This window comes from Octopus bimaculoides, chromosome 4, assembly GCF_046866305.1.
Source record: "Octopus bimaculoides isolate indiv1 chromosome 4, ASM4686630v1, whole genome shotgun sequence".
NCBI lineage: Eukaryota > Metazoa > Mollusca > Cephalopoda > Octopoda > Octopodidae > Octopus > Octopus bimaculoides.
Window position 1 is genome coordinate 98,268,856 of NC_142931.1, and position 19,375 is coordinate 98,288,230.

The 19,375-nt window shown below is 36.4% G+C and overlaps 1 protein-coding gene across 5 annotated transcripts in view; it reads left to right on the plus strand.

Annotated features, from left to right (window-relative positions):
* LOC106882728 (uncharacterized) overlaps positions 1-19,375 on the plus strand; it is a 180,360-nt gene that overhangs the window by 110,367 nt on the left and 50,618 nt on the right. The window contains exon 1 of one of the 5 annotated variants that reach the window (XM_089351077.1): positions 5,833-5,922. The exons of the other annotated variants lie outside the window; for them this stretch is intronic. Within the exon in view, the coding sequence (XP_089207203.1) occupies positions 5,848-5,922 (75 nt within the window). The 5' untranslated portion in view covers positions 5,833-5,847. Of the gene's footprint in view, positions 1-5,832; positions 5,923-19,375 lie in introns of those variants that run through there. 5 annotated transcript variants of the gene reach the window in all.

A 19,375-nucleotide genomic window follows, 5' to 3' on the forward strand; every position in this document is an offset into this window, starting at 1 on the left:
AGCTGTGAAATTAAATTTCATAGTTTTTTTATAATAACGATGTTAAATGTTTAAACGATGTGAAAAGTAGAATTGATATTTTCTGCAAGTCATATTGCCACAATAAGCTTGACATATCTCAAAAAAGAATAGTTTCAAACATGAGATTTCTCAACAAAAAATTTCTATGTAAATCTGCTTTCTGCAGTTAAGAGTAATGAAATTTTGAGTGGATTTATCTGCACTCTGCTGTAAAAGGGTTAAAGAAGATTGGCCATATCAAATACATCCTAGATACATATTACCCACAAAAAGACAAGATTGTCATTGCTGAAATGTTTTTTACTGTAGTTTTGCTCAGTCAGTCTAACCTGGGTCTAAAGTCAACAATAATGAGGCTGTTGTTGTTGCTACTGCATATATTTGTTGTTAGGAACAAGAATATTTAACGATCCCCTGTGAGTGATTATATTTATATTTAATAAAGTTTGCCATGGCTTTTGTTCTCATCACAAAGTAATCATTTCAGCTCAATGTTACTGTTTTGATTTTTGTTGTTGTTATTATTATTATTATTATTGAATGAGAGAGAAGTGCATGCCATCAAAGTGACACTGGGGTAAAGTATATGAAGCCCAGTTTACCCGTCTGATAAGGGTACACAAGGCACATGCATCACAACCATATGTGCGCGACATGGTGATCTCATATCAAAGTAAACAGTGCATGACCTTGCAGGCGGGGCCCAGTTAGAATTTTCATCAGGTGGAGTAGCCCATCCCACTTGAATGGTCCCAGAATAAGGATTGTTAAAGGATGTTGAATGAAACACCCATGTTTCTCGAGGTGAATTATTCAAACCCCAAAGAATTCCTCTCAACACATGGCTATGATGCTCCCCCACTACTTTTGCTCATGATCAGAGATGCACATATTGTCAGCCACTAAGGGACATGTTCAACTGGTTACAATCAAACAACTGACAAGCAAATCTGTGGTACTGAGCATAGCATCGGAGTTCAAATCCTGACAGTTTTACTTTTCATTTCCCTAAGGTTGATTTCATCAACTAACCTCTTTCCCCCAAATTTCTGACCTTGTGCCTTCCTTAGAAACAATTATTATTAAAACTGTTAGAGCATTTGAAAGAACTGCTTTACTGTATTTGCTGCAACTATTTACCTTCTGAGTTCAAAACCTGTCGTGTTCAACTTTGCCTTTCATCCATTCATGGTTAAGATACCAGTCAAGGGTTAGGATCAGTCGTGGAAGGGAGGGGACTAAACCCTTCTTTCAAAGTTGCTAGCAGTGGTGCCAAAATTTGAAGCCATTTTTATTGAAGACATCAAGCTGACAGAACTGTTAGAATGCCAGACAAAATGCTTAGTGGAATTTCATCAGTCTTTATGCTCTGAGTTCAAATTAAGCTGATGTCAACTTTGCCTTCCACCCTTTTGGAGTTGATAAAATGGGTACCAGTCAAGTACTAGGGTTGATGTAATTGACTTACTCTTCCCCTCCAAATATGTTAGCCCTCTGTCAGAATTTCAAACTATTATTATTTGGTAGAATTTGTAGTGTTTTAGAAAAAATGGTTTGTGATATATGGTTGCACTTTTCGTTCTTCTGATTTCAAATCCTCTGTGTGTGTGTGTGTGTGTGTGTGTGTGTGTGTGTGTGTGTGTGTATGGGTATGTATGTATGTATGGGTGGGTATGTAAGTATGTATATGTGTGTGTATGATGTATGTATATATAGGTATGTATGTATAGATATGTATGGATGTCTGTGTGTGTGTGTGTGTGTGTGTATATATATATATATATATATATATATAATCACCATTGGCTTCAACCATGGCCTCCAGACAACCTCGGAATCTCCTGCAACTCTTCTGGACGGTCTCCTTGCTTAAGTTAGTGAATGCTGCTATAATCTTTGCCTTCAGTTCATTTTTGGTGTTACAAGCAGTTTGTTGGTCTTTCGCTTAACTGTGCCCCACACATAATAATCAAGTGGGTTGTAGTGTTGGGAGATAGGTGGCCTGATGTTAGGGATGATGTGGTCGCAGAAATTGTCTGACAGCCATGACTGGGTTCTCCTGCTTGTGTGGCATGGTGCAGAGTCCTGTTGCCAGGCATAGGGTCTTCCAGCAACTACCCTCTTGACCCAGGGCAGCACGAACCTCCTTCAGACACTTGATGTGGGCCTCCATGTTGAGTCTGAGGCCATGTAGGAAGATGAATGGAGGCATAACAACACCATGAGGTTGGTTGAATCTTAGATTTTTATCACTCTTGGTACATGTTTGTATTAGAGCTTCTAGCATTTCATATTTCTGGCGCAAATGCCAAGTAGTACAACATGTCATTTCCAAATTTCTGGCAGAGTGAATTGCATCGTGGTGCTGTTCAAAAACAAATAATGTGCATGCCCAAAATAAAAAATATAAAATGGCAACAGTTTACCCATCACACCCTGTATATATATATATGTGTATATATATATATATATAAGTCAGTAAATAGTGGGGTTGTGTTAACCGCACGTGGAGAAATAATAGGAAAATGAAAAAAAGCCAGAATGCTAAACTGGAAGCATATTTTAATAAAGATTTCTTCTAACCAGTTTTCATTGGTAAAAGCAAATTATCAAGAAGAAGGAGAATGAAAATGTTTTTTTACAAAGAAGTACAAAATGAAGAAAATAATATATAAAACAATAATATATAAAAAAAATAAATATACCCATACATTATATTGTCTTTGAGCTTTTGTAGTTCAATAGTAGTTCATGTATAAACTGGTAGGAGAAATAAGGATGCATGAGAGTTGAGAGTTTTGTTAGGTTTAAAAAAGGGGTTAAAGGTTTGTGTTAAGCAGGAAATGTGGTGTCAAAACAGGAAGTGTGTGTAAGGGGAGACAAGTGTTTTTAGTTGGAGTTATGAACTCTTTTTTTCAACAGGAAGTTTGTGTCTGTTCATATATATATATATATTTATATAAAATATATTTATATAAAATATATGTCACAATATATGGATTCAACTAATCCGGTAGTACTCATAAAAAAGCTCCTTAAAGTATCGTTCTACAAATCATATACAGTATATAGTAAGATACAAGAAATTCATATATCACAGTTTGTTGTGATATATGAATATTCCCATGACTAAATAAATTTCATCATATTATTTCTCTCATCATTTATAACTTTATATATATGGGTTCAGTCCCACTGTGTGGCATCTTGAGCAAGTGTCTTCTACTATAGCCTCAGGCCGACCAAATCCTTGTGAGTGGATTTGGTAGACGGAAACTGAAAGAAGCCCGTCGTATATATGTATATATATATATATATATATGTGTATGTGTTTGTGTTTGTCCCCCCCTAACATCGCTTGACAACCGATGCTGGTGTGTTTATGTCCCCGTAACCTAGCGGTTCGGCAATAGAGACCGATAGAATAAGTACTAGGCTTCTAAAGAATAAGTCCTGGGGTCGATTTGCTTGACTAAAAGGTGGTGCTCCAGCATGGCCACAGTCAAAAGACTGAAACAAGTAAAAGAGTATGTATATATACAAGAGTGGGCTGAAAAGTTCATTAAAGTACGTATATCCAATAATGTTACACTGCTATATTTAGTGGCTAGTTAATGTGTTTGTGGGAGGTTAATTGGTTGGATGTGATGCTGAAGAAGGATCAAGATATCTTGAAATATGCATATACACCTATTACCTATTTTTTTCCCATCTTCAATTGCTTTGTTTGCATTACACATCTTAGGATACAAAACATTGTAACAAATCAGATAACCTTAAAAGGTGATTTAATAACACTGCTAACACAGCAGGGACACAGCATTGCCTTATAAAGCTTTTAATATACCTGGTAGTATATTATGGTTGCACAACGAAGTAAGGTGTTCCTACAAGTAATTCATGTATGTGTGTGTGAGAGAGTTAGTTTCATACTGCTGCAATCTTCAGGTAAGAATTGTTTACAACTTAGTATTGATGATGTATTCATATCCGTTAGTTCAGTGCTTACGTTTGTTCATTGATTGGTTTTTCATGTATCTTGGTTGAGTGGTTGCTTTTTTCTGGCTTCTTCATTCGTAGTTTATGTTATTATTATAATGTGGTGTTTGTTTTACAATTGTAAATAGGATATTGTGTTATTAATTTGTGTGCATGTGTATAAGGTTTTAAATGTTTCAAGAAAGGCTCATTATGAAAAGGTTATTTTAAAAAATAATTGACGACATATCTATCTATAATACATTAAAGGTCAGTTTCAATCTTGCTTGCTTGCAATATTACCCTGGCAAACTGGCGCATAATGGGAAAATACTATGAATTAATTCTATTGTGTCTGGGGAGAGTCATTCTCATTAAGTGCTTTATAATTTAACACACTCACCGGTAAAATTTCCACTTATTTCTTTTTTATTTTAGTGGAAATTTTACAGGTGAGTCTGTTAAATTATAAGGCACTAAAAGAGAATGACTCCCCAGACACAACAGAATATGCTTCAACACACAAAGAATCTTGCAAACCAAATCCAAAAACGAAACTGTGAATTAAGTTTACACTGAAATGTTAAAAGGAACAGAATAAAACAAGTTTCATGTAAATTGGAGCAGTAGTTATTGAAATATTTGGGTTTTAGGTATAAATGCCCAAAATGGTGCATACTGTGAAAATGTTCTGAGTTTAACTTCATCCTGAAAGGAAAGAAACTCTAACCTTTCAATTAGACTGATTTGACAATGAAAAAAATGTGATTTGTTTTTTTACTGAAGGTTGTATGAATATATATATATATTCATACAACCTTCAACAGAGTAACGGTCACATATACAACTTGAACAGTACATAAACATACGTTTACATATACATACACATATACACACACGCAGACATGTCTACACACTTATGTAAATGCTCACATACATACATACATACATACATACATACATACATACATGTGTATATACATGCATACACACATGCATATATACATACATACATACATACATAAACACATATATTTAATGAACTTCGTAACCTTTGTGTGAAATAGTTCTTTACCCAAGGTTTTTTTTTTTTTTTAGTGCATTCAACATTATCTTACCTCCAAAGATTTGACTATTTCTAGCACGCCCTGCTACTACCTAACAGCTATTTGCGATAAAGGATCCGACATACCTGTTATGTGGTAGCAAGGCATGCAAGAAATAGCAGCCAAATCTTTCCTTTCCTGAGGGAAAGGAGCTGTTTATGTGTGATTTCGATGTCACATTCAAGGAAAGCATGCAAAATAATCTGGGGAAAAAAAAGACCCACGAAACAAAACTCCATTGCTGGGAAACTGAGTTTCCCAATGGGTCATGGGTAGTCTAGTTAGCGATATAATTCCTGATTAATGGTATTTTTTACAGTTGAGTGATTTGAGGAATTGTTTTATGAGTAAAAGGCATCTGTTCTCTTATGGAATTTTGTTTCTCTTGTTCTGGAAAAGATGTGTGTTTGTGTTTATGTGTGTGTATGCACATTCATGTGTGCAGCAGTTTGTTTGTCTTTAGCAGTTGGTTCTTTGTCATCTATACAAGAAAATATTTGTGTGTGTGTATGTATTCCTAGTCATGAACCAAATTACAAACTATGCATGTGAGATGGATGTTAAATGATGATAATGATTAGATGAGTGTGTGAAAGAGAGAGAGTATATATATATATATATGTTTTTAAGCAACAGCTTCTTCAAAAACTTCTCTTCTCCTCTGATGTAGCAAATTATCTGTAGAAAGCAGTGTAGCGCATACCTGAACAACTCTCAATCGAACCTCACCCAAGCTACACACATGCGGTTATCTACTAAGCTGGCTACTCCAGGTGCCGATTGGCTGGATGAATGTTTCATTGTAATCCGTTGTAAGGTCAGTGCAAGCAAAAAGCACAAACCAGACTAGCATTAGATTTCTAATTAGAAAGCTTCTTTTCTTCATGCCAGCAACACTTGCATTACTCACCTGTCAACCCTTCACACACACACAAACACATATATATATGTATATATATATATATAATTTGTATATGCCACCTGTTGCCTCTGTGTATTCTCCATTTTAAACATTTTTCTAATATCAGTTTTTTTTCTCTTTACTTCTTTTTACATCTCTCAATGGATGCATGCTTGTTTGTATGTGTATAATTTCCTTTCTACACACTCTCACATCACATACCATTGAATGATAAAGTATCAGATGCAATGAGGAATAATTTATGCTTGTAAACGATGGCAAAACACTCTCAGCTATATAAAGTTAACCAAACACCCATTGATGAAAGCTCTATCAATGAAATGTTACCATAAGGTGTATGTCAAGGTGTTGGCTTTATTCCAATAAACTTAACATTGACATAAAATGCCTTATGTAACTTGCTCTGTTTTGCTTATGTTGTAAGCCGTACTTTTCATTGTGCCAACAAACTGGAAGTTACCAGTTCCACCCTGCTACTTTAATACTTCATCATTTCAACTTGGATGTCACCAAAATCACTTAAATGTGCCTTAGTAGCATCTGCTGATGATCCTAAATAAGAGTTAAAACACAAGAGTTATTTCCTATATCTAAAAATGTTAAACAATATTAAATGTTACAAACCAAAAAATATTGTATTTATTCTTTCACACCATATTTCCTTTTGCTTTTTGCATATTTCAGGCATTGTCAGTGATTTAGCCCACTTTACTATAATTCCTTATGCAGATGCCTTCTTTCTCTTTTTCTCTTTCCTTCCTACACTCACATACATCAACAAATGTACAATTTATTACATTGGTTTTCAGCTTCATTTACTAACTGTTAAGCAGCAAGTGAGATTATACTTCTGCTGATGATGGCTAAATTAGTGAAACATCTTGCCTTATCTCCCATACATACTGGGACATAGTACCTTTTGGAGTAACACTTAGTCCATGGAATTGGAGTATTTTTAATGGTACCAAATCAAACCTGCCTGTCATCAGACAAAGTGACAAGTTAACAAATTTGATTTCCAATCAAATACTTCTTAAAAACAAATGGGAAGTAGAAAACTTGAAACATTGGATGATAAAGGCAAAATTTGATTTGAACAACAATAAAAAATTTCACAGCAATGAAAATTGTATACATGATTATCATTAATTATAACAGTAGTAAGACCAGAAGAAAAAAATATACAAGAGTGAATATGTGCTTATAAAAGTAGAAATCTGATTCACTGTGCCAAATGCCAAATATTTCTATTTAAAGAAGGGCAAAGAAAGGAATTTTGTTGATTAGTTTGAAGCTCTTCTGAATGGACAATAATATAATCATGTAATTTGGCATGTAATAACATGCAAGATTATATAACATGTTTACATAACTTTGCTACATCTTCAGGTAATACTCCATTAGAAGTCTATTAGATGATATTTACTGAATGTAGCATATAAAATTTCAAGTGAAAGATGGTTTTAAATATACTGTTTGATTCATTTGGGAATGGTAAGCTTAGTATGGAGTCCAGTAACCAATCAAAATCAATAACCTCATATGCTAAATACATTCATTATTTTCAAAAGGAAAAACAAAGTACAAATGTGATTGTTTATTTTTCGAATGACATTGTAGGGTAGGTGAGAGAGGTTGGATCTGATCAGTTTGATCATAAGACAGGCAAAATATTTGGGCCAGATATGGCTGGGTTTAAATGCTTAAGGATTAAGGTAAAAACCAATCAATTCATTAACTACACAAGCTAGACATGTTCATCAAATTCAATCTCCACTGGGGATTGGTTATAACTTAAGTCTATTACACTCAAAGTGGATGAGGTAGAAAATAATTGATTACAATAGATAAAAGTTAACATCCAGCAATTCTTATCACTGATAATAGTAGTTGTCAGTGTTATTAGCTGGCGAAGAACAGGAAAGAGATAATGCCAAACAGAAATCTCCAGACTGTTGTGTAAATACTAATTTGGGAGAAAATATTAGCAATAGTTTTATGATATTTTAGTGTCAAGAGATGTTGCTAGTTCACAGATTATATGTGTGATAAGGGGCCATACAGTTGTGCTAATGCACACACATTAAACATATGTAAATATATCCACACACATGCACATGCTAATAGAACTAAAATTAAAGAAGAGAAATTACAATGTTAAGTCTGCTTTAGTGAAAAGACTAATAAAGGATATAGATAATTTACCAAGATAAGAGAAGAAAATATTAACAAAACAGGAAAATTTTAAAATTAACAACATTGAAGAAAAAATTAATCAGCAAAGCGATAAACTTGAAGGAACAAACACGTTCTTCCCAAAAGGAAGATAAGGGATAATACTAGACACATTAAACAAGACCAGATATGGACAACCAAAAGACTATTGATTTAAGTCATTGAAGATAGTATGTAATAAGTGTATTGGTTTATAATACACACACATCTACACAACATGAAGCCACAACATTCTAAAATTGAATAGTTCTTTAATTTGTCATGCTGAAACTGAAAGAAGGGCCTTTGTATTTGACAGTTTATAAGATGTATTCCACTTTTAACGAGGCTTTTCTTGAAAAAAATTTTAGTTTATTTCTTTCTTGACATAATCAGACTATGCATGTAAATAAATTGCTAGTTTATTGACTGCTGTAGTAGCATTATAGTTAGCGGTTACAAAGGTAAAAGAGATACCTTAGAGGGGTAACTATAAGGGTATCCACAAATTGTTGAACCAGGTCATGACAGTCACAGAAAGTGTTATAGGTTAATTTATTAGGTAGAGAGTTTGTCTAGATGAGATGCAATTTGATCTGTTGCCATTTTCCTAAAGAGACACCTGCAAACATACTTAGCTAAGAGTAAGCAGCTGTACCTAGCATTTGTCAACCTGAAAAAGTCTTCAACAGAATACCCTGCTCCATAATCTGGTGGGTACTGAGGAAACTAGGAGTAGATGAATGGGCTGTGAGAGCCATACAAACCATGTACAGGAGGGGTGTAAGTAAAGTGAGAGTTGGCTAAGACTACAGTGACAAATTTAATGTGTAGATAAGAGTCCATCAAATGCCAATACTCATTCCCCTCCAGGCCATAATATAAAAGTTTAAGATTTGATACCTGTGAAAACTCCTATATGCTGATGACCTTGTTCATATAGCTGACTCTTTAATCAGAATTAAAGAAAGAAATTTCAGACACAGAAGGAAAACCTGGAATCAAAGGACCTCAAAGTTAACTTAACTAAGACTAACATGTTTGTAAGTAGGAAAACAAACAAGACCTCGCTTCAATAGAGGAAACCTCTTTACTCAATATCTAGAAAACGAGTAGGAAGAAATTTCTTATGGTGCAGCCAATGCAAACTATGAACACTCAAGAGGTGCAGTGAAATCATGAGTAGATTAGCAAAGAAAGCAGATTTTGTATGTGATAAATGCACGAGGGTAATAAACACTATGAATACATGAGAAATAGATCTCAGTTTCCTGGACAATCATTAAAAGTAGTTCATATTTTTGTTACCAATGTGACCTAGTTGTTGGGAATGTTCTAAAAGTATTGTTGCCAGAATAAGAACAGATAGGAGAAAGTTGAGAGAACTGCTAACTTTGTTGGTGACAAAAATTTCCTCACTCTCAGTGAATGGCAGACAGGTTTTGTATGCAGTGGACCTGCAAAGACTAGAAAGAAATGAAGCGAACATACTCTAAGACTTTCCATTCTTTTGTTTAGGTAAATGTATATAGGACTACCTTACCCAGTGTGTTCCTTTTTTACAAAAGGAAAATGACAGCAAGGTGTGGTTTGAGAAGAATTTACTTGCCGTTTCTTAGCAGATTTAGTAAATATGTTGAGGTCATCTTATTGTCTGAGTTTATAATATATTTAATAAATGAACCTTTGCTAGTTTGGGAGATGATAGGGAAGTAATTAGTCTCTGTTTAGTGGTAAATTATATTATTATTAGGGACCTCTGATTTTTGTGTCGCATATAGTTAGGTTGGTAGAGATCTCTAGTGTGTGTTAAAAGAGGTTGTATAGTTAGTAGGGAACATCTGTTTCTGTGTAGATATGTGTTTGAATACCTTATAGGTATCGAAGGTTCATTGTTGTGTGTGTGTGTGAGAGAGAGAGAGAGAGAGAGAGAGACTCTCTCTCTCACACACACACACACACACACAGAAACTATGCTTCAGGGAAATATTTTACAATAATCTCTCCTTTGTGTCTGTGTATCCTGTTAGCAAAAAATAAAAATTTATATCATCATCACCATGGTTGTTTTTGCTACTACCACTGCTACTGTCAGAAAAACTATAGTGCCAAATTAATTACCTATAAGGTATTTAGTTACATCAGTTAACATTTTCAGTTTGAGCTTGACTTTGCCTTTTAACCTTGCAGAGTTGATAAAGGAAGCACTGGGGTTTGATTTAACCAGCTACATACCACTCATCCTGCAAAATGGGTGGCTTTGTGCCAACATTAGTACTCATTGTCAAATGCTTTTTTTTTTATCTGCTTAGAGCAGAAATGGTAACACCCATGATGCTTCTCAGGGTCTCTACATCTGATGAAAGAATGAGAGAAAAGATCCTTAGGCTGGAGACCTGGCTAACTTCAACAGAGAGAACTCTGTTAAAGGTACCACTTAAATACCAGATGATGTTAAACTGGGTGACTCACTCAAGAATAGGAATGGTCTTCTGACTGCTTTCTACATAGGTTCTGTCTACTAAATTTCACTTAATGCTTTGTTTGATTGCCCAAGGTGCCATGCTGTGGGACTGAACCCAAAACCACTTGGTTGTGAAACAAATTTCTGAATCACACAACTGTGCCTGTTGTTGTTGTTAACATCTCCCTATGAGTTTGGGTTGCCTGCTGTAAGAGATTCTTGGACTTCATAAAACTGTAGCTATATCACTGTTGTATTTATCATGCTGGAGCTATCTATATTGCTGTTGTGTTATTGTGCTATAATCAGATGTGTTTTAGAGTTGAGTGTCAGCAAAGGTGAGGAACAGGTGGTGTATTACATCTGCAGGTATGTGTGTGTGTTTGTGTATATCTCGTGTGTGTGTGTGTGTGTGTGTGTGTGTGTATCAGTGTGTATGTATATGTATGTGCTAGTGCTTGTGTATGTGTTTGTGCCATTGCATACATGTATGTATGGACAGATTTCTAACATTGAAAGTGAGGCTTACTAAGAGCTCCTTTTTTCAGCTACTAAATGTAAGAGATAAAACAGAGCTAGTATAGAATGTAGTGGAATACAGAATGTGGTAGTGTGGTAGCATTAGTTTTAGTGCTGATAATGTGATGGAATGTTGTTTGTATTGTATTGGTGGTGGTGGTATTGATGTGGTAGTATTAGTAGGGAAGTGTTGGTAGTGAGGGGGTATATCTAAATGGGGAAGATGTATGTCTAGCTTTTGTTAAGCTTTCTGCCAATACAACTAACCACAGTCAGTCTTGCAGAGAACTAGCTGCTGGTGGAAGTGGAGGTGGTGGGTGTGGTAATGGTGGTGTGTGTATGGGGGATTTATATACATATACTCTTTTACTTGTTTCAGCCATGCGGCTGTGGTCATTCTGGAGCACCACCATGGTCTTTCTGACTTTCTCAATCTGGGTGTTTGTCCCAGCTGTGCCTTTGTCCCAGCTGTTGGTACATCTGGTATATAAGGGAGTTTGATACACTGCTCTTGTCTGTACATCATGTCCGGCTGTTGGTTCATCTGGTATTGTGGAGAGGAGGATACCTAGTTTCTTTTTGAAGACATCTACTTCCACCTTATGCAAATTTCTTAATTTTTGTGGCATGGTATTGAAGAGCTGTGGACTTTGAGCTTTATACTATTGCAGTACCTGGTCCTCACTTTAGATAGAGTGGATTGTACCTTTGGTACAATGGCAGCCAGTTCTGGCATTTGTATAACACTCAATGCCAAAGTAGGTAATTTTCTTCTAGGAACATTATCAACTTCTTTCTGAAGATTCACTCCATGATTTTACTGATATGTGAAGTCAGAGAGATTGTCCTGTAGTTTTTAGCCTCTGCTCTGCTTCCACCTTTGTGGATAGGGCATATAATGCCTTTGTTCAGCTTCTTAAGTAGTATACCACTTGCAAGGAAACTTTGGAAAAGCCTGCTTACATGACTTCTAGGATTTTCCATATGTATATTATTGCATATCTCTCACGCCTCCAGGGAGTAAAGCTGTAGTTTTCTCAGCCTATCCCTGTAGCTCATCCACTGCACTGTTTCGATCTTTTTAGTGTAGTGGTGTTGGACTGTTTCAAACTCTGCTGTTAGTTTGGCACTATATCATGACCATAACTGGGAGCAGTAGTCCAGGCAGCTGAGAACAAAGGTTTTCCACAGGGTCAACATAGTTTCTTGGTCTCTTGTCTTGAAAGACCTCAGTATCCATCCTGCCAGTTGTCTGCACTTTGCTGCTATCTTGCTAATGTACATATAAAATCATGCATCATTGCACATACTGATCCCCAAATCTTTCACTGCCTGTGACTCTGGGATTGTAGTACCTTTGGTTCCTGTATTCGTGAGTTGATAGTGCAGTGTTATCAGCAATGTGTGACAGTGCAGAGTCTTGCTGAAACACATATGGCCTTCCATTGCATATCCAGGGCTTAACAATTATTTCCAGGACCTCAGTGTATGTAGCACAGTTAACTCTAAGGCCTTGCAGAAAGAAGTAAGGGAGCATCACATGTCCTTCATGCTGACAACCCCTAAAACCATAACAGTTGCAGGAAATTTTGTATGCATAACACTTGGAACTTCAGGAGGGTCTGCACATAACCAGCTGTCATTTTTTGTGTTAACCTTTTGATCTTAGTTGAAGTTTTTCTTGTTTGGGATAAACCGAATCAAATCTTCTGCTGGATTTTTCAGTTTGTTTAAGAGCTTTTTAGATCTGATGTGATTTTCTTTTGCTTTTTCTGACAAATTGACCTTTCCTCATCATATAAGACTTCTGATGTCTTCGTGGACAACGTTTCTGATTGTTGCTTCTGACACATGGAGATCTTTTGCAATTGACCTCATGGACTTTCTAGGATTGTTATCAATGGTCGGTTGAACTTGCTGGATAAATTCAGGTGTTCTGATTATTTCAGGGCATTTAGAATGCTTTTTATGCTTTGATACTGTTGATGTTTCCATCTTCAGTCTCTAGCTCCTTACAAACTTTATTGAGGAAAGATCTGGCAACTTTGAAAAATCGAGATATTTATAAATTGCTATGCTCAGCCTTTATAACTACAATAACAGCATGCCTCTTCATGCCTTTGACTAACAACCATCTTTGGTATACAGATGTTCTCAAGTTGTATGCTGCAAATGATAGTCTATGTGCTGTTTACAATACTATTGCAGATAGCACATTGATTTACTAAAGAAATGAGTATGAGATTTGGCTTTAAAAAAATGTACCAAAGCAACCTTGAATAGAAGAAAATAAATTAAGAACACTGATATTATTTATACTAGATAAAGATACAGAGATAAGGGAATTAGACCAAACACAGGCATACAAATACTTGGGAATAAATGAACTAGACAGTGTGTACAGCATACAAATGAAAGAAAAAATTTTTTAAAGAGTTAAATGCAAAAGAAAAAAAATAGTAAGGTAATAGGCTTCAAAACTCAAGCTATCTAAATAAGTTACAGTTTTATTATTCTCAATTGGACACTAAACAAAGTATCCACATTGGAAGCAAGGAAAATAATGACTTCATTTAGAATACACCACCCAAGATATTACATTGGAAGACTATATTTACCTTAAATACAAGACATAGCTAAAAAAGTAACTATTACAAAATATCCTGTTGGACAAGAAAAGTATCTAGTAAAGAATCATGGAAAATTACTACAAATAGCTATGAAACAAAAAAAAATTGATTCCTTTCTCATAGAAGCCAACTAATACAAAACAAGACTGCAGTAACTGATAGTTATGAAGAACAGAGAAACAACAGATGAAACACAACATGGTGAGTAACTGCTGTATATGTAGATATATTGGAAGAAACAGTTAACCACATTATCTCTGGTTGTGCATTCTTTGCCAAGATATATATTTGCTGACATGGCAGTTATACCAGCACTATGAAATAGCAACAGGAAAGAAATGGTAGAGACATACACGAGAAAAGGTCTCCAAGAATGGCAAAGCAACTGTTCTCTGCGATATGCCTATACACACAGACAGGAAGATAAAGGCTAACCCAACCAGATACATTTGTTAAAGAACATTAAGAACAGAAATGCCTCTTATTCAATATTTCAGTCCCAACCAATAGTTATGTATCATTAAAAGAGATTGAGAAATTATCCAAATATTAAAGATTTTAAAGAGAACTTGAATATGGGACCTGAAAATAGAAACAATCCCTATAATAATAGGTGTTTTCGGAATTATTAAAGAAAACATGCAGACAAACGCATAACCAAACCCCAAGACTTACAAATATGCATAACATACAGAAACTAGCACTGTTAAGCACCATACATATATTATGTAAGATGCTTCAACACAATAATAATAAAACCAACACAAAACACTACACATACTTAAGGCACACAAAGCTGTACTGAATAGTACAGTGAAAACATGTAACAAAAAGAGATGAATAATCTATAGCGTTTGCTTGGCTGTATTGACCAATAATCCTAAAATTAAATATTATTAACCAAATACAGTTTCTTTAGATGCTGTAAATAGACATGTCTGTCATTACAAATGTACTGTCTAATGTACAAAGTGACAGGTCAGTCGCAGCTGTAAACATTTTTTTGTTCCAGGCCTGCTTGATCAGGGTTGACCTTGGGCTAAACAACAAGAAAGTAAATATAACAGCATGCGTGTGTTTTATATGATTGTGGCTCCTCCTCTGGATAACTGTTTCAGGTCAAAAATACTACCTTGGATCATTTAAAGCCTGGTTGTTATTATCATTGTCTTTTGCCAATCTTCTAAGTTGTGGGGATGTAAACAAACCATCAAGTGATGATGAGGGTGGGGACAAACATAATGACACTCACGTAGATCATCATCATCATCATCATCGTTTAACGTCCGCTTTCCATGCTAGCATGGGTTGGACGATTTGACTGAGGACTGGTGAAACCGGATGGCAACACCAGGCTCCAGTCTAATTTGGCAGAGTTTCTACAGCTGGATGCCCTTCCTAACGCCAACCACTCAGAGAGTGTAGTGGGTGCTTTTACGTGTCACCCGCACGAAAACGGCCACGCTCGAAATGGTGTCTTTTATGTGCCACCCGCACAAGCCAGTCCAGGGGCACTGGCAACGATCTCGCTCGAAAATCCTACGGGAGCCAGTCAGGCGGTACTGGCAACGGCCACGCTCAAAATGGTGCATCTCATGTGCCACCCGCACAAGAACCAGTCCAGGGGCACTGGCAATGATCTTACTTGGCTTGCCGGGTCTTCTCATGCACAGCACATTTCCAAAGGTCTCGGTCAGTAGTCATCGCCTCGGTGAGGCCCAATGTACGAAGGTCTTGCCTCACCACCTCAGCCCAGGTCTTCCTGGGCCTACCTCTTCCACGGGTTCCCTCAACTGTTAGGGTGTGGCACTTTTTCACGCAGCTATCCTCATCCATTCTCACCACATGTCCATACCAGCGCAATCATCTCTCTTGCACACCACAACTGATGCTTCTAATGTTCAGCTTTTCTCTCAAGATACTTACACTCTGACGGGTATTCACATTGACATTACACATCCAACGGAGCATACTGGCTTCATTCCTTGCGAGCTTACGTATGTCCTCAGCAGTTACAGCCCATGTTTCACTGCCATGTAGCATGGCTGTTCGTACGCATGCGTCATACAGTCTGCCTTTTACTCTGAGTGAGAGTCCCTTTGTCGCCAGCTATTCTTATTCTAGCAGCTACACTTTCAGCGCACCCACCCCCACTACTAACTTGGTCGCCTAGATAGCGGAAGCTATCGACTACCACTAGTTTTTCACCCTGGAATGAGATAGAAGTTGTTTCCTGTTTGTTTACAGTCTTTATTGCACCTGAACATCTGCCACAAACAAAAACTAACTTGCTAGTTAACCTGCCTTTGATGTTGCTGCACCTCTTATGTGTCCATAGCTTGCACCGGGTACATCTTATAGAGTTACTACCTACTCCTTTTCTACATACTGAGCAGGGCCATCTACCTGAAGGGGTTTGTGTTTTATCTACCTTCCTACTTATTAGGATTTTGGTTTTAGCTAGGTTGACTCTAAGGCCCTATACACACAAACTAACATATGGTAAGATGCTTAAGAAAGACCCTGAAGTTAAGTTCTAATATTGTTTTTTTTAATGTAATTTCAATAGTTTTGCTCTTATCCTCAGTCTCAGCTAACAATGGTAGTTTGTGTTGTTAAATTGTAGTTTATGATGTGAAATAGTTTTTTGCTTACTGTTTTATGGTGGTCACCATTTTACATGATAAATATTTATATATTCTAAGAGCCTTCATTTAGCATTGATCATTTATGAATTATATTATTAGGACGGTTATAAGTTGTTGTCCTTTTATCCTTGTTCCCCTCCCACCCAATCCTCACCACCTCATTGATGGCTGCGTCTCTTGTTTTGTAATGTTTTTGTGCGCATGTCTGTATATGTTGTACATATGTGTAAGATGGATGTATATGCATGTGTTTACGTGTCTGTATAGGAAACATGTCTGAATATGTGTGTGTGTATGTCTGTATGTTTGTATACAGATAGCTATGGTGGTATAGGTGTATATACAGATTATTTGTTAGTCATAGGTATATATGGGGATGTGTGTATATATGCCTGCATACATGTCATACACATACTCGCCATTGATCCTCTTGGTAGGATTGAGGGAAATGTGTAAGTTATTGAGAAATAAATAGCAGTTTTCATGAGTGATGTTGAAAGACTCATTTGGTAACAGGTGCTTACAAACATCTTTTCAGAAATTTAACCATTGTCCCAAATAAACTCTTCTGAAGTCTGCTTCCTCTGGGCTGCTAGATTAAATGTTGGCACAATGATTGTTTAAATGTGTGAGGTGGAGAGGAGGGGGTGTAGACATACTCTTAGCAGGGAATTTGGCAGATAAAGTGATCGGGATTGTTAGTGTACAATATAGTTTAGTAAGAAAGGTTGTTCAGTGTAAGAAAATGTTAGGAACATATACGATGGGTATGCATGGCATGACTCCAATAGGCATAAGAAATAGGCCAAGAGATGTAGTCTTTGTGTTTTAACAAATTTAACCTTTATTACTGCAAAGTTAATATAGTAGAGCCAAATGCTCTCAAATAAAAGGTAACAATAAATGGCTGTTTGCAAATTTAGAGTTAAAAGGGAAAATTATTCTGTGTGCATACAAGTGCCTATATAAGTATGTTGTGAGGTATGTAAAATCCCACTTGTGTTTGTTGTATGCAATTAAATCACTTACTAGAATTAAATGATAAATCCATACAGATTGTTAATAGCTGGTTGAATGCTTAATATCAAACAGTGGCAGCTCTGAAGGTGAGTTGCTTTAATGAGTGAAAGTAAGAAAAAGGAATGCCATGCTGTCCAACGCGTGTGAGGAAATCTTCACTGACAGACTTGCTAAATACGTTGTTCACCAGTATATTTATCTTAGCATGTCTCACAAGTTGAACTGATAGATGTACACTTCCCAACATAGGTTAGTCATAAATGACTTCAGACTTAGAGCTAAACGGTCTCAGAAATGCAAACCAGTCTGGAAAAGGAAAACCTGGAAACTTAGAGATCCTTCAAACAGTCAGATTTACAGACATTAATTAAAGCATTTGATGAAAAAGAGGAAGAGGTAGACATATAACGTAGAGGGCAATTGGAAATTCTCACAAGACAATCTACTGAAGGCTACTGACCAAATTTGTGGTTGGTGTAAAATTCCATCCAGATCAAGGATGACATGGTGGTAGAACAGGGAAGTAGATAGAGCAATAAAAGTAAAGAGGCAGGCTTAGAAAGTTTAGAAGAATGTGCAGCATTCTAGGTTGCTAGAAGAGAATCCAGGAGGCAGGTCTAATTAGTAAGGGTAGATGCAGAACTGATGAGGCTTACCGATGTTCTACACTAAGAAGATCAATGGCATGAGGTATAAAAGAAAATCAAGATGTTGTGGGAGAGAAATGTGTGCAGAAGGATGATTTAGTGATTTCGAAAAGAAGGAAGCACAGAAGTGTTATTATGAAAGGTTATTAAATGTAGAGAATGCATAGGAGGAAGAGAGTCTTCCTAATGTGACCCTGACAGAGAGGCCAGCCATTTGTGTTGACAGAAGTGTTATAGATAAAGTAATTAAAAAAATAAAAACAGAGAAAAGACTCTGGTCCATCAGGAAGTACCTCTGAAATGCTTAAAATATATGGCAGTGTAGGATATATATAGTCAATCAGGTTGTACAAGAAGGTATCATACCCAGTGACTGGTGTAGTAGAATCATAGTCAACTGTTACAAGGGTAAAGGACATGCTTCAGAAAGACGTAATTACAGGGGTATCAAATTACTGGACCAGGCTATGAAAGTCACTGAAAAAGTCGTAGCCCTGTTAATTAGAATGAGTTAACCTAGATGAGATGCAGTTTGGTTCCTGCCAGGGCGGAGCACTACTGATGCTCTCTTTATAATTCAGCAACTACAGAAGTATTTAACATAAAGTAAACCACTGTACTTGGCATTCATTGACCTGGAGAAAGACTTGGAAAGGTGCCTTGATCCCTCGTCTAGTGGTTAATGTGAAGGTTAGGAGTAAACAAATGACTAGTGAGAGCCATCCAAGCCATGTACAGGGATGCTAGCATAGTGTTAGTTGTCAATGAGTACAGCAGTGAATTTATTATGCAGGTAAGTTCATCAGGCTATCAGTTATCAATTCCCTCTTATAAGTGTGGAAGCAAAACGTGGAATCAAAGGGTCTTAAGATACTTAGCAAAGACTATACTTGGCAGGTGAACAGACAAAACACTAATCCCTTCAGGTAAATGGCCCTGTTCCATATGTAGACAAAGTGTTGGTAGAAATTCCATATAGTGTGCTCAGTGCAAACCATGAATGCACAAGAGGCACAGTGGAATCAGAGAAAGGAGAATTTGTTTGTGGCAAATGTGTGGAAGCAATAAATAATAAGAGCACATGGGAAATAGATATTCTGAAATTCCAAAAAGGCTCCTTAGAAGTACTGGATAGTTTCAGCTTTTGAGGTTACCTAATTGGAGAAAGATACTGAGAGAGTATAGTTGCTAGAATATGAATTGGCT